This window comes from Panthera pardus, unplaced genomic scaffold (assembly GCF_024362965.1).
Source record: "Panthera pardus isolate Hobbes unplaced genomic scaffold, ASM2436296v1 HiC_scaffold_11, whole genome shotgun sequence".
NCBI classification, from domain to species: domain Eukaryota; kingdom Metazoa; phylum Chordata; class Mammalia; order Carnivora; family Felidae; genus Panthera; species Panthera pardus.
Window position 1 is genome coordinate 76,446,556 of NW_026526666.1, and position 25,013 is coordinate 76,471,568.

Here is a 25,013-nt window from a genome sequence, read left to right on the forward strand (position 1 = left end):
GTGACCTGAGCTGAAATCAAGAGATGGACACTTAACTGACTGGGAGCCACCCAGGAGCCCCTTAAATATGTTGAATTTAAAAGAGTAGAAAAGGAGCTACAAACGGTAATGTTCTGGAAGCAGCTGAAAATACCAGAATTCAATTTGGGTCAGCTGAGAACTTAAGTTTAGAAGTCATATGCAGAGAGGTGCTAGCTAAAGACATGGGAAATGTTGGCCTTTCTGGGTTAGGGGCAAGAAAGAAGAGTGCTAAGGACTGAGACTGCGGGAATAGCCAAAATTAGAAGGCAGGAGATGGAAAAGTAATCAACAAAGGACAGGGTGGAAAAAGGCAGTGAAAGAAGTAGGCAAAAAAACAAGAAAGGGTGATCGAGGAAGGGGTGGATTATTGCTAGTATCAAATGCTCCAGGACAAGGATAAGGACCAAGAAAGTGTTTTTTAGTTTTCTTACAAATAACAGTGTTTTTTGTGAGAATCGTTTTCTAGAGAGTGGTAGAATAGAAATCAGATCATAAATGAATGGTGGGTTAAAAAAAATAAATAAAAAAGTGAGGGGTGCCTGGGTGACTCAGGTCACGATCTCAAGGTCATGGGATGGAGCTCCGTATTGGGCTTTGCACTAAGCATGGAGCCTCCTTGGAATTCCCTCTCTCTCTCTCTCCCTCTGCTCCTCTCCCCCACTCGCTTGCTCTCTCCCTCCCTCTCAAATAAAAAAAAATAAAAAGAATTAAAAGTTCAAAATGAATAAATAAATAAAGTGGGAAAATATGAAGTACTTGATGTTAAGGGTTAAAAAGAGAAATGACAATGAGGGACTTATTTTTGATAGGTAAGACCTGAGCATAAGGTATTAAAATCAAGAATGGGCACTGAATAATTATTTAAATGAATAATAATAGGAATGAGGACCAAGTGAGATCATATTATCAAAAGGACACTAATTACCATGAGTACTAAAAAGAAAAAGGTGGTATTTTGAAATACAAAGTTAATTTCACATCAAGGCCTCAATATCTCCTTCTAAAAATGCCAGTTATGTTTTACACCTGCAAATAGCAAAATTCAACCACCTTACAAAAAACTTAGGTGAAATGAGTTTATTTTGTCTCTCAGTCTTTGGTTATAATGACTAACTATGAAAAACTATAAAAGACAGATATAGACAGAGATAATGGGGGAAGGGAGGGGAGCATTTTTTCCTGAGAATTTTCAATAACAGAGAACAATAGTGTTTCTGAAGCATATTGGGCACAGCTCTGCCTACAGATGGATAAAGTACTAGCTAACACTAGTGCTTCTATGTTAGGAAATTTTCAGATACAGAGATGGGATTTGGAGGGTTCAATTCATATCCCAAGATCACACAGCTAGTAAACGGTCAGGCTAATAAAATCCAGGTCTCCAATTCTGCCCCATTCCAAAGTCTTTATCTCTTCTGCACATATCAAGTTGCCTCTAAAGTTTTCCATAAATCTCTTAAGAAAAAGTCCAATAGCAGGGCACCTGGTGCCTCAGGTGGTTAAGCGACCAACTCTTTCTTGATTTCAGCTCAGGTCATGATCTCACAGTTAAGAGACTGAGCCCCAGGGGCGCCTGGGTGGCTCAGTCGGTTGAGCGGCCGACTTCGGCTCAGGTCACGATCTCGCGGTCCGTGAGTTCGAGCCCCGCGTCGGGCTCTGTGCTGACAGCTCGGAGCCTGGAGCCTGTTTCGGATTCTGTGTCTCCCTCTCTCTGACCCTCCCCCATTCATGCTCTGTCTCCATCTCAAAAATAAATAAACGTTAAAAAAAAAAAAATTAAAAAAAAAAGAGACTGAGCCCCAAATCAGGCTCTGCACTAAGTGTGGAGCCTGCTTGGGATTCTCTCTCTGCCCATCCCCCACTCTCTCCCTCTTCCCCTCAAAATAAATAAACTTTTAAAAAAAAGATAAAAGAAAAAGTCCAATAGCCAAAAAAAAAAAAAAAGTTAACAATGCTGTATGATATATATGAAAGTTGTTAAAAATAAATCCTAAGAATTGTCATTACAAGGAAAAAAATTTTTTTCTTTTTTTGCTTTCTCTTTTTATTGTATTCATATGACATTGTGGATGCTAACTAAACTTACTGCTAATCATTTCATAATATAGGTAACTCAAACCATTGTGCTATACACATTACACTCATACAGTGATGTATGTCAACTCTGTCTCAATAAGACAGGAAAAGGAAAAGGAAAAGGAAAAGGAAAAGGAAAAGGAAAAGGAAAAGGAAAAGGAAAAGGAAAAGTCCAGTGGACCAAGCATCAGATGTTTTAGAGGCAGTCAGACAAAGCCATGACTGATCAGGAATCATCAATATGTATCTTTTTCTCCAACTAATACTCATGCTATTCTGTCAACAAAAAGATGAGTGAATAACTTCAGCTACTCAGGTTTTTGCCTGTTTGCATTCCCTGTGAAAATCACTGTCAACATTAGCGAATGTCTCCAAAGAATATATACAAATGGCTAACAAACTGATGAAAAGATGCTCAAAATCATTAGCCATAAGGAAAATGTAAATCAAAACTACAGTAAGATACCAGTCCACACCCAAGAGGATGATTATAATCAAAAAGATGGATTATAACTGTTGATGAGGATATAGAGAAACGGACACTCACACATTGCTGGTGGGAATATAAAATGGTGCAGTCGCTTTGGTAAACAGTCTGACAGTTCCTCAAAAAGCTAAACACAAGTTACCATATGACCCAGTGATTCTATTCCCAGGTGAATATCCAAGAGAACTGAAAATATCTGTCCAGGAAAAAAAAAAATGAATGCATGTTCACAGCATTCATTGTTCATAACAGCCAGTGGAAATAATCCAAATGTCTATCAATTGATAAATTGGTAAACAAAATGTCGCACATCCATACAGTGGAGTATTATCTGGCAATTAAATACTGATACATGCTATAATGTGGATGAACTCTGAAAACATTATGCTAAGTGAAAGAAGCCAGTTACAAAAAGCAAAGGACCACATATTGTATGATTCCATTTATAAAAGATATCTAGAATAGGCAAATCTAAAGAGTCAGAAAGTAGATTAGTGGTTGTCTGGAGCTGGGGGATGGTACAGAGGGATTGGGTGATGACTGAAGAGTACAGGGTTTCTTTTGGGGATGATGAAAAGGTTCTAGAATGGATTGTGGTGATTGTTGCACAACTCTGAATATGCTATAAGTCACTGAATTGTATACTTTAAACATGGGTAAATTGTAGGCTACGTGAATTAAATCTCAAAATAGCTATTTTTAAAAATTAAGGAATGACTATGTTTTGAGGGATCAAGTCCACCGAGGCCAGTCCTCCTCAATTCCTGTGTATCAATAAGCTAAGGAAAGCTCTGCTCTCCCAGTTCTTTACAGATTAACTTGAAGTTATGGGTGTTATGGGTCAGTCAGTAGAGCATGAGATGCATGATCTTGGTTCAGGGTCATGATTTCAAGCCCCATGTTGGGTGTAGAGCCCATTAAAAAAAAAGAAGAAGAAGATTAATTTGAAGTTACAGAAAAAGAAACAGCTTCCCCAAATTTCTGAGTAGCTTTAGCAAAGGGAACAAACTGCACTTGGGTACTTGGAATCAGAATCTGGCCCAAAGGGATTTTAACACTCCCAGCTGGCAGATGAGAAAAGTGTTGCCTGGTCAAGTTAGGTACCCTGTATAAGATCACTGATATGGGAAGTGTCCATCACTGTCTCCCAACTCCAAGTTCAGTGCTCTTTCCCTTCACAAGGCTTCCATGATGCTTGAAGGGTAGAAAGGACATATTAAGAGGACCTCTTCCTTTCCCAAAGAGAACCAAGGATTGTCATGTGGTATTCTTTGACACCTGCAGAAACTCTGATCAAAAAAACCTTTCCTCTAAGACTTAAAAGAAACACAAGCAGCTCAATTTCCTTGACCCAAACTATGTTGAAGAATGATAAACAGGTCAGAGAAGAAAGTTTTAAAGAGAAGAATATGTTATTTATTCTCATCTACACTTATAAAAGGTACAGGGTATGTAAAAGTGAACCTAGTAACTTTTTTTTTTAATGTTTTTATTTTATTTTTGAGAGAGACAGTGAGACACAGAGTGAGCGGGGGAGGGCCAGAGAGAGCAAGACACAGAATCCAAAGCAGGCTCCAGGCTCTGAGCAAGCTGTCAGCACAGAGCCCAACACGGAGCTTGAACCCATGAACCGTGAGATCATGACCTGAACCAAAGTCAGATGCTCAACCAACTGAGCCACCCAGGCGCCCCTGAATTCATAGATTTCTTTTTTTTCTTTTTTTTTTTTTTTTTAACATTTATTCAATTTTGAGAGACAGTGAGAGACACAGCACAAGTAGGGGAGGGGCAGAGAGCAAGGGAGACAGAACTTGAAGTAGGCTCTGGGCTCTGAGCTCTCAGCACAGAGCCTGATGTGGGGCTCGAACACACGAACCGGGAGCTTGTGACCTGAGCTGAAGTTGGATGCTTAACCAACCAAGCCACCCAGGTGCCCCTGAACTCAGATTTCTAAACTGTAAGGGGAATTCCATATTGATTCCACGGCCAAATTTATCCTTGAGGAAAAGCCTAAAAGCTAATGCTAAAAAACGGATTATAATTGTCCCAGACTTTTTACCTGTGAAAGACCCGCGCTCATTTAAAACTTTGGATATTTGGGGGTGCCTGGCTGGCTTGGCCAGTAGAGCATGCAACTCTTCATCTCGAGGTCATGAGTTCGAGCCCTACGTTGGGTGAGGAGTCTACTTGAAAAAAAAAATTTTTTTTAAATAACAAAACTCTAGATTTTTCCTTTTGATGGTTCTAGTATATGCTCAGAACTCTTGGGTTTGTAGGCTTGCATTCTAAATTAGGTTACTTATATATTAAGATGCTAACAGCCTTAGCAAATCTCTTTTAAGATTGGACCAAGAGTGTTCTCAACTAAGAAAGAAGAATTAATTTGCTTATTCCACAACAAACTGTTTCCCACAGAGATAGCTGGGGATCCAAGGGATCCTAGGTCAACTAAATCTAGAACTTAGGAGGCTTGGTTGCTTTGATCTTATATCCATCTACTTGCCAATGGCCACGTTAATCTGGGTGTACTTGGGGAGCACAGCAAGGGATGCCTGAACTACAAAAAGCAAATCTCGATCTGTAATTCTCAGACCAAAGTTCAAAGGATGCCAGCATGGAGCAGTGATTCTGATTAGCAGTGACTCCCTCTGAAATATCCCTAGATGAGAAATGCCTTTGGCTGGGTGTCTGAGAAGAGATGAAAAATAGCCGGGGACTGAAGTAAAGTTCTGGCCAGCTTCCAATTTCTAACAATGCTCCGCTGTATTCATCTGGTTTCTCCCTCCCTGGGCCTCCTGTCATCACACAGCAGAGGCAGAGGTCCAACCAGCAACAGCAGCGAGCCAGTGTATTTGTATTCAAAGTACAAAGTTTAAGGGACAAGCCTGAGTCAGGATAAATTCAGTTCTTCTGATTGTTAGAGATGAGGCATGAAAAAATAAATTGGGGGCATATTTGGTAGAAAGAACAAGTAATTTTCATCATGAGACTTGTGAGTGATCCCTAGCTCCATCCTTCCACCAGCTGTATGATCTTGGGAAAGTCACTTTATCATTCTGACTCTCACTTTCCTTAGTTGTGAGCATCGAGAGGATTAAAAACCTTTACTTCCTTCAGTTATTATAAGAATCAAGCCAGATAAGAATGTGCTTTATAAGCTATAAAGCACTATTAGAATATTATTTACTCAGGGCAACAAATACTGGGTACTTCTCACATCTGTGGTGCAGTACATAGTAGACAAAGTAGTACAATACAAACCCTAGCCCTCAGTGAGTGCACCAACGGAGGAGACCAATGAGTGAGCACACGAGGCATCACTTCAAAGTGGTGTAGAACAGAGAGTGGCAATTAATTTAGTCTAAGGACTGGAGGTCAGATTCTCAGGAAGGTGATATTGGAGCTGGGCCTTAAAGGGTAAGTGGGTGATGGCCAGGCAGAGGACACTGGGATGTGCATTCCCGGGAGAGAGAAATGAATAAGCAAAGAGGTGTGAAAGAACACAGTGTTTAGGGAGCACTGAGTTGTGTCATGTGACCAAGCACAGGCCACACAGGCGAGAATGCCTGCAAATGAAGCTGGGCAGCTTGGAACCAGCTTGGGAAGGGTTCTGCATCATGACAGAGTTCTGTGTCACCAAACTGAGGGCAAATGGTACAGACTGAAGGAATTAGAGGGAAATAGCAATTTTCTCTCCATGTGTCTCTTCCTTTCTTCTTTCTTCTGACACTAACAAAATAAGACATAAGATCTGCCTTCAAGTTACAATCAAACAGAAAATATGGAATGTATATAAATACTGTAACAGAAGTATGTAAGGAATACAGTGAGAGCACAAAGAAAAGGGTAGTCAATTCCATATGGGAGATTCCGGAAAATATTTATTGAGGAGGTGTTAAATCGGTATTATGCAGGCAAAACAGAGCTGGAGAAGGCTCCACGCAGAGAAATCAGCATGAGCAAAGATACAGAGTCATAAAATAGCATGGCACATGGTTCAGCAAGAGCCTGAGGTAGGAGGGAAATTCAACACTCTGAGGCTGGAAAGGTAGGCAGAAGCCGGGGCCATTACTGATGTTAACAGCACAAGTTCTAGACTTTAGGCTGCCTGAATTCTAAAATTTCAGTTCTGCCTCTTTCTAGTGGTGTGACCTTGAACAAGTTAACCTCCCTAAACCTCATTTTCCTCATTGATAAAATGGGAAAATTACTAGAGTCTACAGCAATCGTCAGTGAGGATTAAATGAGATAATGCATGTAAAGGACTTAGTACAGAATGTCCGCTTTACAGGAAGCACTCAGTAAACTATTTTCCTTAACATTGTTACTACAGAAAGCAATATTGGGAACTATTACAGTGGTCAAGGCAAGCTGAAGAGGCCCTAGACTAGAACAGAAGTCATGGAGATAGAGAGGAAAAGTCAGATGCAAGCATTTTCTGAGTTGGAAGTGAGTGACTGGAGCTGGTGACAAGGGGATGAATGGCAGGCTGAAAATAGTACGATTCTATGTTCCTAATTTGGACAGCTAGGTACGTGAGTGAAAATATTTAGCAATTTGGGATGTGTTGAATATAAGATATGTCTGAGTGACATCCAGATGAACGTGTCTAGTACACGGTCTTTGGCTTAGGAAAGAATACAGGAAATGGCTCTATTATTATGTCCTTTTTTTTTTTTTTTTTTTTTTGAGAGAGAGAGTGCGTGTGCACACATAAGTGGCAGAGAGAGAATGCCGAGTAGGCTCTGTGCTATTAGCATAGAGCCACACGTGGGGCTTAATCTCAGAGAGAACCAAGAGATCATGACTTGAGCTGAAATCAAGAGTCAGACGCTTAACAGACTGAGCCACCCAGGTGCCCCTCATTATGTCCTTATCCATACTTTATAGTCTGAAAACTACCCTCACCTGCAATTCCCATTAAACAAGTGGCCCTAAGGAGGTACGTTTAATTTATGTAACCATCTCCCTAGCTACAGATTACTGAGCTATAGATGGACACCTGACCCATGGAGGAAAAAGAAACCCCAGCCGATCAGATTTTCTGTTGTCTTCAGAATCCTGCAGCCACAAGGGTTTATATCACCATTTGAGAGACAACCACCACAGCTTACACACAAGCAATGGGAGAAATGCAGAGACACAGGAGGCATACAGAAAGAAATAAAAGTGAAAGAACACAAGGCCTCATAAAAAGAGAGTAGCTGCCTGATAATGTTTAGTTTTTCGTAAAGCCTAGCTGCCTCCAGACACCAGATTCTATGAGATCACCTTGTATTCTTTTTCTTCCTGTGCTTCCTTGCATTCCGCGCCACCAGTGATCCCTGTGACTAACACAAGAGACTGCCAAAGACGAGTACAGAGAACAAAACTAGAAAATGGGTAAGGTTAGGACCCTAGGGACCAGCAACATGGAGAAGTCAGAAAGAAAGGCCAGTCAGAGAGGCATGAAAAAGGCATTCATAGAGGAAAGAGGTAATTCAGGAAAAAGCAGTGTAGGAGAAACCAACATAAAAGAGGGTTTTAAGGAATAATAAATTAGTCAACAGTATCAGATGCTGTAGAGAAATCAAATAAGAGAAAGACAAAACCAGGCTACTGGATACAGCAATTAAGAGGTCACTGGTGACCTTTCCCAGAGCAGTAATCAATAGAACTCAAAATTTTCTGAATTATTTGAGTAATTATTATACAATATTCAAAACTTTTGTTTTCAAATATTGACTGCCATATTAGTCACACTGCTTAGTCTGAGGTGTGTGTGTGTTTTTTTAATGTTTTTATTTCTTTTGAGAGCGAGAGTGTGAGCAGGGGAGGGACAGAGAGAAGCGGTGACAGAGGATCTGAAGCGGGCTCTACAATGACAGCAGCAAGCCCGATGTGGGGCTCGAACTCACAAACTATGAGATCATGACCTGAGCTGAAGTCAGACACTCAACCAAGTGAGCCATCCAGGCGCTCCCTGAGGTGGGCTTTTAACAGGCCTCTGCTTGGGGTGCCTGGGTGGCTCAGTCGGTTAAGCGTCCAACTTCAGCTCAGGTCACGATCTCACGGTCCGTGAGTTCGAGCCCCGCGTCGGGCTCTGGGCTGATGGCTCAGAGCCTGGAGCCTGCTTCCAATTCTGTGTCTCCCTCTCTCTCTGCCCCTCCCCCATTCATGCTCTGTCTCTCTCTGTCTCAAAAATAAATGCTAAAAAAAAAAATTATAACAGGCCTCTGCCTAGGTTTCTCCTCTATTTAAAAATAATAATAAAATCTGTCCCTCCCCACCAACCCCCCTGCCAGCAATTCTGGAAGTACTCGCATCTTAAACTGCATGGTGGTTATAATGTATATACACATGTAAAAATTGCTTAAACTAAACATTTATGATTTGTACACTTAGAGAATAAAAGCCCCTCTTCCCCATCCTTACACAGTGGTCAAACCTAGAAAAAAAATAAAGAAGGAAGCTTAGAAGATAATTTATAAAGCTAGGAACAAAGTGTTCTTTGAATCTAGGAATCACCCCCCGGCAACCTCAACCCTCAACCTTCTGAGGTAATGGCATTTATTACTGTCGTCTCCAAGAAACCGATCAGTACAAGTTTCCACACTGTTATGACTATGTTAGTTATTTTTAAAAAGTCACATGTGTATCTACATTGAGCACATGACAAGCAATCTGAACTATCCAAGAGACAAGACTGATAAATCCAGCTGAAGAGCAGCCAGAGGTGCCAGTGCAACATCTGTGAAGGAGTCCTACCTTCATCAGGTGCTTATTGACCCATTTGGTGAATGTCTTCTTCTGAACACGGTCCCGTTCATCTGTAAAGGAAACACAGAGAAGGCACTGGCTTAGTGCTGCCCGGAAAGTTCCCATACCCCGCTTCGTCCACACCCCAGCTTCTCCGTGGACTGTGAAGATAGTTTCCATAGACCCATGAGAAGTGTCTTGTTGTTGGGAAGATTTGGCCTCTCTGGACTTCCTCCCCTATCCCGACCATGTTGCCGCTTTACAGATGAGACAGAATCCCATATGCCTCAGAAACCATATTGTGGCGAAGTCTCTTTAACATCATAATCCTCTGGGGAGTGAGTGATTCTCTGCTTCCCCCAAAACAACCTCCATAAAGCCAAAGCTGTGAACACCACCTGCAGAAGAGGTGGAGTGGCCTTGGCATTTGGGACCCTTGTATTGGCAGTGGTTACATCTCCCTCTCTGCAAACTGATCTGCCTGGCCAATGCTCTGCTCCTACTTTCCTCACCAGCCTTTACCAATCAGGCAAAGTCAGAAAGCTGCTCAGTTTACCCACACTGCACATCTCCCCCACCCCTTCCTTCTCCTAAGTCTTACAGAGCCACTTCTTTGTAGGCAAATTCTCCTTCATTCTCCATTTTGTGCACCTCTTTAACAAATATATGACTGCCAATACTTGGCAATCACTGTTCCAGAGCCCTGGTCCTGCAGAGGACTCCCTTTCTACCACACCCGCCAATTCCCCAGGGTGCTTCCACCCCACTGATCCATCAGCCTTACTCTTTTTCTTCTATTTGAAGCCTATGCCATCCCCATACTACCTTATTCAAATCATCCTTGCTGTCATGGACCACTCCCTGCCACCTGTCCCCCTCCACATGGTAAATCTACCTTAACCTCCGCAACAATTTAGTTCACACTGATTATCTTCACAGGCACCCTCTGGCATCCTCAAATTACTTGATCTCCTGTGCATATCCAGCCATCATGCTGCCATTCCTGGGCCTCATTTCTGCTCCAAACATACCTACTTAACAGTCATCTTTATCAAACTTCTATACCTCTAATCATTCCTAACCTTCATCACTCCATTCCCTTTAAGAGCATCTAAGATTATTCCAGTCTATGCTAGACAACACAGTTAAGCAATTCAAAGCTGCCATCATTAATACCCCAGGAACTGTCATCTACCTAACCTTCTACCACTAAATTCACCGTGACAATCTGCAAACCTGAATTACCACATTGCTCAACTCTTCCATTTTTTGCTCCAAGTCAGTCAGCATTCCAGAGGAGAAAGTGGCAGAATTATAGAACTCTGGTTCACTAGCAATCCACACAAACATCAGTGAGGTTTTCCCTCCCCGCTGCCTGGTTCTTCCTTTCTAACTGACTACCTAGTAAGGGTCACATAGGCACCATTCCAAATAATGCCAACACTCTCTCTCTACTTCTAGGTGAATGTACTACCTGCTCACATTTCTAAGTTTATAGCCATTCGGTAAGGCTACCTCATCCTTGTCTCTGGTCTGAACTTCACATCCTTCTTTTCAGCTTTGAATCCTTTCCTGCCTTGCAAGAACACTGATTTCTTCCTACTATATACCACAGAACTTAGGAGTTAGAATTAGTTATCTAGTGTCATTCCCTGCTGAAACATGATTCCCTTCAACAACGAAGAATCATCTATTCGGGGTTGAAAGGTATGCCCAGATCCTGCATACTTCTATAATATTCCTGATATTTAAGATTTAATAGAGAATTTACTACCTCCTAAGGCAATACATATTGATTTAATAGTTCTATAAAATGTCATCATTTGCTTCACTATAAACTCTACCTATTGGCTCTCATTTGGAACTGTTAGAATTTTTTTTTAACTTTTTTTTTTTAATTTTTTTTGAGACATAGAGAGACAGAGCATGAATGGGGGAGGGGCAGAGAGAGAGGGAGACACAGAATCGGAAGCAGGCTCCAGGCTCTGAGCCATCAGCCCAGAGCCCGACGTGGGGCTCGAACTCATGGACCGCGAGATCACGACCTGAGCTGAAGTCAGACACCTAACCGACTGAGCCACCCAGGCGCCCCTAGAATTTTTTTTTTAAGTGTAGTCTTTCACTTAATAGAGTCCTGTAAATATTCAAAGCCAAGATCTTTATTAGATTTGACCACTGTAATTCCAATGTATTTTGATCTTTTTAGATGCTGATTCAGTTATCTAACATCTTCATTATCCTTTCCAAACCTGTGTCATCTGCAGACTGAATCAGAATCCACTTATAACTCAAAAAGTTAAAAACAGAACTATCTTACAACCCAGCAATTGCACTACCAGGGATTTACACAAAGGCTACAAAAATACTGATTCGAAGGGGCACATCACCCCAATGTTTATGGCAGCATTATCAACAATAGCCAAATTATGGAAAGAGCCTGAGTGCATTGAATTATGAATGCATAGAGATGTGGCATACACACACACACACACACACACACACACACACACACACACACAAGATGGAATATTACTGAGCCATCAAAAAGAATGAAATTTTGCCATTTGCAATGATGTGGGTGGAGCTAGAGTGTATTATGCTAAATGAAATAAGTCAGTCAGAGAAAGACAAATACCATACGATTTCAATCATATGTGGAATTTAAGAAACAAAACAGATGAACATAGGGGAAGAGAAAAAAAGGGAGAGAGACAGAAAGAGAGGCAAACCATGAGACTCTCAACTATAGAGAACAAACTGAGGGTTGCTGGAGAGAAGTGGGTGGGGGGTGAGGTAAATAGGTGATGGGTATTAAGGAGGGCACTTGTTGGGATGAGCACCGGGTGTTATATGTAAGTGATGAATCACTAAATTCTACTCCTGAAACCAATATTACACTATATGTTAACTAACTAGAATTTAAATAAAAACTTGACACAAAAACAAACACAAAAGAATCCACTTACAACTGTAGTCTCATCTAAATCACTGACACTTTGCTCATACTATTTTCTCTTCATGACATGCTAATCTCTCCCTCTCTACCTCTCCAAATGCTATTTATTCCTTAAAATTTAGTTTATTCATTTACTCATTTTAGTTTATTCATTTACTCATTTACGTATTTCATAAATACGTCTTTATTAAGGACCTAGCTCCCTAGAAGAGCCTGTGTTTGACTCTGACAATAGATACCAAAGTCACAGTCCCTATTCTTTAAAAGAGATGACAGGGCACCTGGCTGCCTCAGTTGGTGGAGGCAACTCCTAATCTCAGGGTCCTGAGTTCAAGCCCCACAATGGGCATGGAACCTACTAAGAAAAGAAGAGAGAAGAGAAGAGAAGAGAAGAGAAGAGAAGAGAAGAGAAGAGAAGAGGAGAGAAGAGGAGAGAAGAGGAGAGAAGAGGAGAGAAGAAAAGAAAAGAAAAAGTCTAGCAGAAAAGAGAAATAACTGCAATACAGTTTGATACATGCTATAACAGAGCTAAGCACAGAGTGCTCAAGAACACAAGAGAAATGGTTAAGCTACCTGAACAGGAGAGGGAAACATGAGCAGTTAGTGAAAGTTTCCAGATGAATGACTCTACCTAAACCTTAAAAGATGAGTAGAAGTTAGCCAGGAATTAAAAGGAAGGGACAAAGCTATTACACGAAGTTTCACGTAATGCAAATTCACGGAGACAACTGGGAGCTTATGTTCAGAGAAGAGCACAGAATCAAGGATGGTTGAAAGAAAGGATGTGTATTAGGTAGTGGAGAGATTTAAAACTAGATAGGATGGCATGGGTCAAATCATGACCGTTCTTGCAAGCAAAGGAGTTCAAACTTTACCACTAAGAAATTGGTAGAGATAGGTAAGAGGAAGCTTTGAAAGATTTTAAATAGGAGATGACATGATCAGATGTATGCTTGAGAAAACTACTCTGGCAGCCTTTCTTGACAACTCCAGGCTCAACAGTCTCTGTCCTACAAATTTTTATGGTTCTTACTATGCTAATCACTCAGTCAGCACTTATATATAGAGTCCTGGCTTTTAATATGCTTACTCTCACATCACCCATGAGATCATTACCTCCTTAAGGAAGGAGACCATGCTTTACTTTTTGTACCTCCCAAAGCTGCTAACAGCTAAAGGTCTGCAGGATATGACCTAAAACAAAAACTTTCTTGGGGCGCCTGGGTGGCTCAGTCGGTTGAGCGGCCGACTTCGGCTCAGGTCATGATCTCACGGTCCGTGAGTTCGAGCCCCGCATCGGGCTCTGTGCTGACAGCTCAGAGCCTGGAGCCTGTTTCAGATTCTGTGTCTCTCTCTCTCTGACCCTCCCCCGTTCATGCTCTGTCTCTCTCTCTGTCTCAAAAATAAATAAACGTTAAAAAAAAATTTTTTTTTTTTTTTTTAAAACTTTCTTGACTGGCCAATATATGATTAGAAGACTGGCTAACAAAACACACAGAATGAAATCACAGCCAAGTTACCTACAAGAAAACAGTCCAACAGGTAAAAAAGCCAACAGCGCAGTGTCACCTGTGTGCTGAAACATGCAGCCATGATGAGAAAACAAAAAGCCAACTGAAAGTTCTGCCCCACCCCCTACATTTTCACCACTACCAAACCCATTCTGCTTCACTACACTTAATACCTTCTTAACCAAGAGTGGCCTGTTTCTAATTTTACAAAATTCTCACCTTGGAGACACAAGTTTTCCTTCTTATTTTTCTTTTCAGAATTTCTTTTATCATAAAAGCTGTATGCGTTTGCTGTGACAGGTTAATACATAGTTGGAAAAGTTAACAAGTGTCCTTTTAAACTGATCAACTTTATTTTTTTTTTAATGGATTTCACACCCAGCGCAGAGCCCAACATGGGGCTTGAACTCACCACCCTGAGAGCAAGACTCGAGCCAAGATCAAGAGTTGGACACCCAGCCGACTGAGCCAGCCAGGTGCCCCTAAACTAATCAACATTTTAAAAGAGGCGGAATTCATAGGATTTCTCTTTAGTCCACTGCCTCCTTTATTTTAGACCTAAAGATGCAACAGGCATGATGGAGACTGTTCATTCCATCTTATTATATCAATAAGCTATTCTATTCACCTACCAAGTCCTTACAGGATAATAATGCGCTAGGTAGACCTAATGTTCTCATATCAGTCATGTTTCTAATAGCTAAAAAACTGACTTTCAATTCAGGAGTGAGAGGTCTGAGTACTTACTCTGAACATAACTACTAAGGGCAACGTGATTACAAGCCCTTTTCAAGACCAGCTAGCCTGCTTTAGAGCTGAGCCAGAAGCTCCTCAGAAAAGGGTTTTATGGAACAACAGTGCCCCAAAGCTGGAGGATTCTTTTTTAGGATCCTGTGTTGCAGACCCATCAATTACATGCAAGTTCTTTCCAATTTAAGCATTAAGACAAGGATACTGCAGTACCTGGGGTTTAAGATCATTAATATTTTTAGCAAGGAAATTCATTAGGGAAGCCAAAGAGCAACTTTAACTATTATACCTTCAAAATGCTCCAAACAGCTCAGACTTTGAAACTTTTAAAATAAGTTTTAGGTTTGGCTTCCTACACACAAATCCCTAATTTAATTCCAGGCCCAGCAAAGGTACAATTTTCAAAGGTACCCAATCAAAGAAAAGGCCATATTTTTGATGCTTCTTATAAACTTGGCCCCACCAAAGGCTATGAACTGACAACAAAGAACCCAACTGCCCACTGGGAAATTCTAAGATTGTACATATTGAGGCACCAATTAATCATGCAGGGATTACTTAATTAGAAGGATTTAATACTTGTTTCCAACTTTTATTAAGAGCATTACAGTCCACTGAGCTACCAATATACCCTAATTTTCTTTCTTTTTGTTTCACTGGCAGAGATGTCCTTCCTGTAACTTAGGCAAGTCCTTCCACCTAAAATCTGGATCCCATCTCTTCTCTTCCCTCAGGAACCTTAATCCAACAATTATCCCGTAGCTTGTATATCTTTAACTTCTCTCTTTCCTTTCCCCTTGGCTTCCTGAACAAGTATGATGACAATGCTGTCTCCACTTCCTCTCCTCCTAGTCCCCCATGTGACCTGTGTGGCCTCCAGCCCCACAAATTCACTGAAACTGCTTTCTCCACAATCACCTTCCTGTCAATTCAAATGACACTGCTGATCATTCCTTCAGCTTTTAAACCCACTCTCCCTCATGAATCTCAGACTCCACTCTACCCTAGTGTTCCTCTTCCTCTTTGGGTTATTCCTTCTCTTCTGCTCACTCCTTATATGTTTACTCATCCTTCACCCTCTTTCCTTCATTCTGTATTCTTAAGATACAGGTGGGTGTTATGTGCATGGTGGAAGGGGAAAAACATAGCTTTTACTTGTCTTTTTTTTTAATGTTTATTTTTGAGAGAGAGAGAGAGAGAGAGAGAGAGAGAGAGCGCACGAAAGTGAGGAAGGGGCAGAGAGAGAGGGAGAATCCGAAGGAGGGTCCAGGCTCTGAGCTGTCAGCAAAGAGCATGACGGGGGCTCAAACTCACAAACCGCGAGATCATGACCTGAGCTGAAGTCAGATGCTTATTAACCAACTGAGCCACCCAGGTGCCCCCCAAAAACACAGCTTTTAAAAAAAGTTACGAAGAGCTGTTCTCTCCATTCTCCCAGAATGACTTCATCTACTCCTATGTTTTCAATCATAACTGATAATTTTCAAATCCATATCTTAAGCTCACGCTTTCATCCTAAATACCACTCCCATATGCCTAATTGCCTCCTAAACATTTATTTCATGCTCATCTCAAATTCAATTTGTCTAAAACTGAACTTTTCTTTTCTCTCTGTTTCTAACAGGTTTCCCTACTATAATCCATGTGTTGAGGACTGAATGTTTGTATCTCCTCCCCTAAACTTATATGTTGAAATCCTAACCCCCCACTGTGATAGTATCAGGAGGTGAGGCCTTCGGAACATGATTAGATCAAGAGGGTGGAGCCTTATAAAAAGGTGGTTCTATATAAAAGGACCCCAGACAGTCCTCTCTCTGCCATGTGAGGGTACAGTGAGAAGACACCAGTCTATGAACCAGCAAGAGGGCTCTCACCAGACAACACATTTGCAGTTGCCTTGATCCTGGACTTCCAGCCTCCAGAACTGTGAGAAATCAAGGTGTGTTGTGAAAGCTACCATGTGTGTGGTTTTATTATGGCAGCCCAAATTAAGACACTATCCTTCTCAATGCTGCCAGCCATCTTTCTGGCAAAACTAATCTTCTTACTGTCTGACTTAAAATCCTTCAATGACTCTGTATCCTCCTAATAATATTAACAGTTAACATTTATTGAACACCTGCTTATGTGCTACACACCTTACATATATTGCTTCTAATGCTCAACAACCCTGAAAATTAAATATTATTTTACTGGAAAAATAAAGCCTAGAGAGGGTAAGTAATTTTTCGGAGATCACAAGGTAGATAATGAAGTCAAATCTGAACTCAGCTCCACTGGATTCCAAAGCCTGATGCCTCCATTCAGGATAATATTTAAACTTTTTATCTCAGCATCTAAGACCCATTATGATGTGCTGCCTGCCTGCCACTCATTCCTCTCTCCTGTTTCATAAAAATTCTTTCAGCCTTCCTGAACATTCTTGCCGAATGTAATCTTCCCCTGTATTTACTGTTCCCTCTCCTTGGAATATAGTTCCCTTTTCTCTGATTACTTATTGTTCTGTATTCAACTCAACCATCACTTCCTCCAGGAGCTTTTCCTATCCCTTATACACACTAGTTGAGGTGATCTTCCTCTTGTGCTTGGTACAAGATATCACTGTTTACACGTCTATCTGTCCTACTCTGCCAGAAACAATTTGACAATAGGCCTAAAATTGGAATTAAAGCCTGCATTTGCAGTGCAAAGCTCTGTGTTCTAATCCAACGTAGCCTATAACATAGTCCCAGTGCATTATAAATCATTAAAAAAGCAAATAAGAGAATAGCTTTTACTTGTTTCCCTGGGGGACCACAGAAAAATCACAAATGGTTCAAGAAGCCCAAGAAGCACCAACTACCTGGAAATGTCAAACTGAGATACCTGAGCTGACAGAGAAGGGAAGTAGATAGTCAGAAAAGGCCTGTGCCTTGACCTCACGAAGTTTACAACCTAGTGCAAAGACCAATATGTAAATAATTAACAATATTATCAAGCAAATAACACACCATATACAAGCTACACAACATGATGCTGATAATCACAGAGTTGGCTAATTCTGATAGAGGGGCAGGAGGAGAGTCATGGAAGGCATGATGCTTGAACTAAACCTTGGATAACAATTAGGATTTGGACAGCCCAAAAAGGAGTTAAAGAATGCCAAACGGGGGGGCGCCTGGGTGGCTCGGTCGGTTAAGCGTCCGACTTCGGCTCAGGTCATGATCTCACGGTCCGTGAGTTCGAGCCCCGTGTCAGGCTCTGTGCTGACAGCTCAGAGCCTGGAGCCTGTTTCAGATTCTGTGTCTCCCTCTCTCTCTGCCCCTCCCCCGTTCATGCTCTGTCTCTCTCTGTCTCAAAAATAAATAAACGTTAAAAAAAAAAAAAAAAAAAGAATGCCGAACAGAAGAAAAAGCAGGAGCAGCGATTGGGAGATGTGTAAGTACAGAGGATATGTTTCAGGGAATAGTATAGCTATGCATAGCCTACAATTAGCAACATAATGAGAAAGGAAGCTAGCAAGGTCATCTGAGGTTAAATCACTCCAGAAAACTGAAGGAGTATGTACTTAATTCAGCAAATAAAATGGTAACACTGAGATTTTCTGAACAAGAGGGTGTTGAAGGATTAATCTGGCATTGAACTGAAGGCCAGACTGCAGCAGACAGACAACTAAGAGGTACAAGAACAAGCTAGATGTCTACCATGACAAACCAAGAAAGAAATCTAAGAGCATGAATTAGGGCAGAGGCAGCAGGGATTAAAGGAGGGCAGTCAAGATCTGCAAGATAAAATAGAGGCAGAAACAATAGCCCTTAAACAGTAACTAGATATGGTAAGGAAAGGGAGGGTTCAAAACAATTCCAATGTTTCTAGTCAACAAATGTTGGTCAAATAATGTTTCTAGCAACTGGGAGGAGTAGTGTCTTGAGATTAGGAAAACAGAAGGAGGCACAGATTGGTTGTGCACAGGTTGGGTAAAGGAGAAGAAAAATAATGAAGTGTTAGCAGGACCTTCTTGCTGACAGTTGGAACCCTAGGTCTAGAGTTCAGAAGAGCAGTCAAAATTGAAGATACAGATTTGAAGCTAACTGTTTGCCAGTGAGGCTGTGGCAAGTACAGCACACAGCCTCTCTCAACAAATCTTCCTAAATCACCACTTTGCCCATATTATCCCTCTACTCAAAATCTTTTAGTGGCTCCCAGAAGACTAAGTCCAGGCGCTTTACTCCATAGTCTGCTACAACCCTTTGATATTTGAGTCTACTTTTTATTCACTATATGTTAGGTGGTTGGAGGAGACAAAGACGTAGCCTCTGACCTGAAGAAATTTACAATCTATTCTTCCAACTTTTTCTTTAGGCTCTCCCCTACAAGACCTCACTACAACCATTCTGATATCATTGTTTCCAAACACACTTTGCACATTCTTGTCTTTGTTCACCATCTGCCCCTACTGGAATATCTGCCCCCGCCCTCCACTCTTTTTGGATCATCTAAGTTAGAGCCTCCTTACAAGACCCAACTGAAATCCCACTTCTTCCTTTATACCTTTTTGGCTATGCCAGCCACCTCTAGATGCCTCGAGGTGCCTATGTTTATTCAATTTACTTGGCACCAAGCATATAAAACCTATTGTTAGATACATCTATATGTAAATCCTATTTATCTGAACTTTAGCTCTTTGGAGTCAAGAACCATGTTTTAAATTTCTCTAAACAATTAAGACAACAATGGATACTCAAGAAAACTCATTCATTTAACAAATATACACTGAAAGCCCACTATGCGCCAAGGTTATTATCTACAAGTGATGGTATTTTCAAAGTCAGACTAAAGAAGTATTCCCAAATGATAATTAAAAGGCTACTTTTCAAAAAAGGCGGGGGGTGGAGGGGTGCTCCTGGGTGGCCCAGTGGGTTAAACATCGGACTCTTGCTTTCAGCTTAGGTCATGGTCTCGTGGTTGTCCAAAAGAGGCCCCCTCCCCAACCCCACATTAGGCTCCACACTCAGTGCTGGCCATGAAGCCTGCTTGGTACTTTCTTTCTCTCTCTCTCTCTCTCTCTCTCTCTCTCTCTCTCTCTCTCTCCTCTCCCTCCCTCCCTCCCTCCCTCTCCCTCTGCCTTCTGTGCTCTCTCTCTCTCCCTAAAAAAAAAAAGAAAGAAAAAAAGGCTGCTTTTCAGCAGGGAGCATGGATTTCCATTCAGATGTCCCATCTACAGTTACAGCTTTCCTAAATTCTTCTTGCCACATCTGGATCCAGGAGACTTTGAACCACTTAATGTAAGCTCAAAGAAAATGGGCTGAAGAAACAGATCCACAAATACAGAGGACAAACTGATGGTCACCAAAGGGGAGTGGGGTGTGGGGGTGGGCAAAATGTGTAAAGGGGAGTGGGAGATACAGGCTTCCAGCTATGGGATGAATAACGCACAGGGGTAAAAGGTACAGCATAGGGAATATAGTCAATAATATTGTAATAGTAATGTGTGGTGACAGAGGGTAGATACACTGTGGTGAGCACAGCATAAGGTATAAACTTATTGAATCATATGTCTCAAACTAACATAACATTGTCTGTCAACTATGCTTCGATAAGAAAGGAAGGGAGGGAGAAAAGGAGAGAGAGGGAGGGAGGGGAGAGAAAGAGAAGAAAGGAGAGGAAAAGAGAGGGGAAGGGAGGTTGGGAGGGGGAGGGGAGGAGAGGAATGGAGAAAAGATGAGTTGGAGATCAAGCAATTAAACTGTGCTTACCAAAAATGTATAACGGCACCAGCATTATAAATGATTCCTATCCTCAGACATATATAAGTCAACTTTGGGAGATAAGACTGACCTAGATATTGTGTGTACTCTGTGTCAGGCACTGTGCAAAGCCTGTCTCATTTAGTATTTGATTTACTCCTCACAACTCTATCAAGTACGCATTATTTATCCTCATTTTTATAGTTCAAAGTGAGGCTCAAAGAGGCTTATTAATAATTTGCCAGAAGTCACACAGTTAGCAAGTAGCAGAATGGAGATTCAAATTCACGTCTCACAGACTTTTAACCACCACACCTACTGCCATCATGAAATTATTAGGAGACAACACAATATAGTCCTGTGTAATAACGGGAAGAAGGGAGGTGCAAACCAAAGCTATAATAGGATTCATGACAGAAATCTATCACCAAGGGTTGGTACAGGCTTATGTCTCAATGAAGACTGAGATTTGGGAGTTTAAGGAAGTGATAATTCTAGAAACTTCAAAATAAAATTAAAGTTTTATGTTATTTCTCAGGCAAACAGGAACTTTATGAATAATAATTCCTTGCTCTATTGGGAATCAGAGAATATAAGACAGAAGTTAGATACAGAACTAATCTGGGAGTAAGCATGTGGCAAGAGAAATGAGCCATAGAGATAGAGGGAGAGGCATACAAGCAGAAGGGAAAAGGGAGAAAAGCTCGATAGCTTCTTGAAAATTCACTAGATTATCACATTCAGAAAAACTAAATACTTCACAGATAGAAAGAGATCAGAGGTTTAAGAATCCTCAAAATATCTTAAAGATGAAGAAATCCCAGTCCTGTGAGACTTAAGAACTTGGAGAAAGTGCCATAGTGGCAGAATCAGGCCTATAACTTGGATTTGCTGGCCTCTAGCCTATGATTCTTAACTTACTGAATACTCATCTTCCCTCGTTGAACCTGAGTTTCATCTATAATGTGAGGAGTTTGGACTAGATAGATCAATGCTTCCCAGATCTTAGTTTGGGAACCAGCCATATCAAAACCACCTGCAGAGCTTACACTGGGCTAAATGCTGGAATATCATGTATTCCTCATAATGACTCTGAGTTAGGGTCTATTTAAATCCTCTTTTAACAAATGAAGAAACCAAGGCATAGAAAGGTTAAGCAATTCTCCCACCTCATATAGCTATTTGGTGGTAGAGCAAGAGCCCCAAGTAAACAGGTGATGCCAAAATCCCTCTTTTAACTATTAGCCATGGGATTAAAAGAGGTAGGATGAGAGAGAATAACGTTTTTGCTTCCAAACTTTCAATAAAGATTCTAGATTTCCTTATACTTCTCTGTTGATTACAGAAAAGGGGCCCTTTTATCTCTAAGCACTTTCAGATACAGAGCCTCTTTCCTCTAGATCTCAGGAAGGAAATCTCAATGATACCAGAAAGATAAAAGGCTAGACTACATGGCAACAACAGACTAAAACGGCCCCTCCATGTGCCCCAAACATTATTATAATACCACCTCTGTTTCTCAGAAAGCACTTAAATATCTAGCAATACTGGCCTCCCCGTCAGGAGACAGAATCGGAACCCTAGCTATGCTACACCCCTTCTGAGATTTCTTCTGTCATCTCCCTTTGATAAAACAGCCAGTGATTTCCATTTTAGTGAAAACCTATTTGGGTCACAATTTTGTTCTGCTTTAGAGACTCAACAGTATAAAATCAAAAGTTTGATTATCAAAGTCGATGATCAATCCAGGAGTTCCCAAACTTGGATTTCACCAACCAATAAATGTTCCAAAATAAATCAGAAAACCTAACATAAAGTTGTTAACCTTTTCTTTTGTTAAGTAGGCATTATCTAAAACCAAACTACCACCTAAGAACAATTCATTCATAAAATAAAGGACATTTTAACATCAGAAAAGTAGGAAGGGCAATTTCAAAGTAAAGGACAGTTCTTTAAATGAGTTTCGCTCATGAAAAGCACACTACCTTCCCCTTATCTTTTTCATTTTACTGAGAAGTGATGAATTGATATCTCACTCCAGCACCCTGTAGTTTGGAAGCCAAAAGAAACCTGTGGCCATAAAGGCTAGGCCATTTGCTCAAGGTCACAGAATATTATTTAAATGAACCCTAGTCTTTTATCAAAGGAGATCTAAGTGCAGCCTACACAACACTCCTCCTAGCCTCCAACTCTTCTTTAGGTCCTGTCCACAGACCATCTTCAAGTCTTGCTAGCTCCTCGCCACTGGCAGAAGAGACTAAGTGTATGGAGAATTAGCAATCAGCCCCAAAGAGGAAATCCAGGCCATGACTCCTCCCCACCCCGCCCCCACCCCCGCCCCCCACCATCCAGTCTGCTCAGAGGTGGACTCCGTAACCAACTTCTGCTAAAAATACACCCTGGACTTTCAGAACTATGTAACATAACTTAAAAGTGGTTTCCTGATACAGGCGAAAAGAAGCATGAGCATGAATTCAGTCTCTATAAAAAAGTCCCACACCCAAAGCTCAGGCTCTTAACTGCCAGTGACTACAAGCTTAAGAAGTTCCCCAGGAAGTAGGGCACCACAGTCTATTCCCCTGCACATTTTAACAAGCCCGAAGTTTGTAACACCTGCAAGATTTCAAAGCCCATATATTCCTGTGAGTCAATGAGAGCAAGGGCTCTTTGGGATCCACAGGCCCAGACAAAGAACAAACTTCACGTACCCATACAGCACATGCGGCAAACCAGGTGGGCGTTGAACTCGTGCTCATCTTGGTAACTAGGCCACATGGCACTCTCGTGTCTGCTGACCCCACCCAAAAGGAGGGTGTTCCAAAGAACCTCCAGACAGTGGCTTGTGCACCCTCTGCAGCTCCTCAAAAAAGACTTCAGGGTGAATAGAGACAGATAGCCAAAGGGCTATTCGATGAGCAGGGAGAGACAGCAGAAGTACAGAGACGTGGCTCCACCCACCACTTCCTAATGACCTCCTCCTCCCCTTGAGGTCAGAGAGGAAGCTCCTCCTTAGGGCAATTCCAAAAACTGGGTTCAGGTCTTCAGGCAAACAGCATCCTATTCAAAAGTGGCACCAGCTCAGAGTTTTCAGACCAACAGCAGCATACAGAGGTGGGAGCTTCATATGAAAAAGTCCAGCCAAGTCACTGAGTAAGACTGAGCACATAGAAAGAGGCTGGTCTTTGAGTTACCCTCCATTTGCAGAGCAGAAGCTTGTGACCTGGCGAATCTTAGAGAGTTGCAGGACAGCTGGTAAGGTAGAATGGCTTACTGCCAAGTCAGGAACAGTGCATCCATTGCCCAACAAACTGCTCCTAGGGCTGGCCTCTCCTCAGGCAGAAGTACCTATGAAGTGTTAACCAACTGAGAAGGTCCCAAAATGGGACAGACTACAACGCGGCGAATTCCTTCACTGTCCGCTGCCAACAGATTCCCAGATTCTAAAGGGAGCTTCATTTCCCCACACTTACAGCTGCCCAAAGGGAAGAGTCACAGTCTCTCGTCAATGATTCCACCTACTTTACAGAGTAGCCCAGCCGCAGCCAGCCTCTCAGGTAGATTAGCCCGGCAGATTTCATCAACTTCAAAAACACTGTTTGCCTGTTGCTCCATTCTTTCCTCTCATCCAGCCAGGAATGTCATCCCAAAGTCCCCTTCCTCTTCCCAGACCCTCCCACTCTGTCTTTGCAAGTCAGCACACTTAACTCCGAGGTGCCAGCGATCCCTTTATCCATCAGAGGAAGACTGCTTGCTTGTTTGTCCAACTTGTTTTCTGAGTCTTGGCTAATTGTACCAGACACTGGAATGTTGAAGAAATACAATGAAGGGCTTTTTCATTAGGATGGCCCGGCCCATCTATTGCTTCTTCACAATTCTGACCCAACCAGGGGTTAGAGAAGCCGAGCCTCCGCCGATGGCAGGACGGCCACTAGGATCCCGGCCCCACACCACGCAGAAAGGCCCCGCTGCAGATAAGGGCCTAATCACTGGCCCTCTGCTCCAGCTCCCTAAATAGAATGACTTCTTCAGGCTAATGCTACTTCCAATCCTGTTTCTAGGCAAGGGGGGGAGGGGCAACGCCCAGGAAAGCAAGTCTGCAGAGATTAGCCCCAAAGACTGCAAGTAAAAACTAACAGACTGAGCCTGCCTAGCAGGCCACTCTGTTTACACAAGCCCTATGACCTGCCTCAGTGCCCTGACAGCTTTCTTCACTCCCTACTGGGCATCCCTCCCACCTACAAAGTGCTAATAATCCTGTTACTACTTACTAATAACGAGACTCACAGCTGACCTTATCCCTCCTTGACTAAGCTCCCAGTCACCCCGATAACCTGCGACAATTCTACTCAGTTTGTTCCTCTTATTAAACTCTCCTTAGTCAATCTTGGGACAGAAAGGGTCCTCCCTAGAATTTACCTTGTCCTAGGAAGGGAAAGGCACAAGGAATAGGGAAGAGAGAGGAAAAAGGAATAAATGCTTCCTGATTCGTATTTAGTAACCTTTTCCTTTATCTGACTTAAATTTCCTGAGTCTTGAGTCTTCTGCCTCCTATCCTGGTCTTACACACATTTTGAAGGCACTCAATAACCTAAGCTAAAATTAACTGAGCATCTACTGTAACTGCTAGTTCACAGATGATGTGCTAAGAACTTTAAATATAATTTCATCTAATCCCAACAATTCTCTAAGATGGTATTATCAATTCCATCTCAGAAATGAAAATATTTTTCTTTTTTAAAAATCTTTTA

General features: G+C 41.7%; 1 protein-coding gene across 19 annotated transcripts in view; it reads right to left on the reverse strand.

The window, feature by feature from the left end:
- Nucleotides 1-25,013, reverse strand: part of MACF1 (microtubule actin crosslinking factor 1) — a 329,250-nt gene that overhangs the window by 194,388 nt on the left and 109,849 nt on the right. For 18 of the 19 annotated variants that reach the window (XM_053897190.1, XM_053897168.1, XM_053897225.1 and 15 more), the window contains exon 2: nucleotides 9,332-9,393. In XM_053897190.1, the coding sequence (XP_053753165.1) occupies nucleotides 9,332-9,393 (62 nt within the window). Of the gene's footprint in view, nucleotides 1-9,331; nucleotides 9,394-22,973; nucleotides 23,922-25,013 lie in introns of those variants that run through there. The other variant, XM_053897173.1, reaches the window with a different exon arrangement.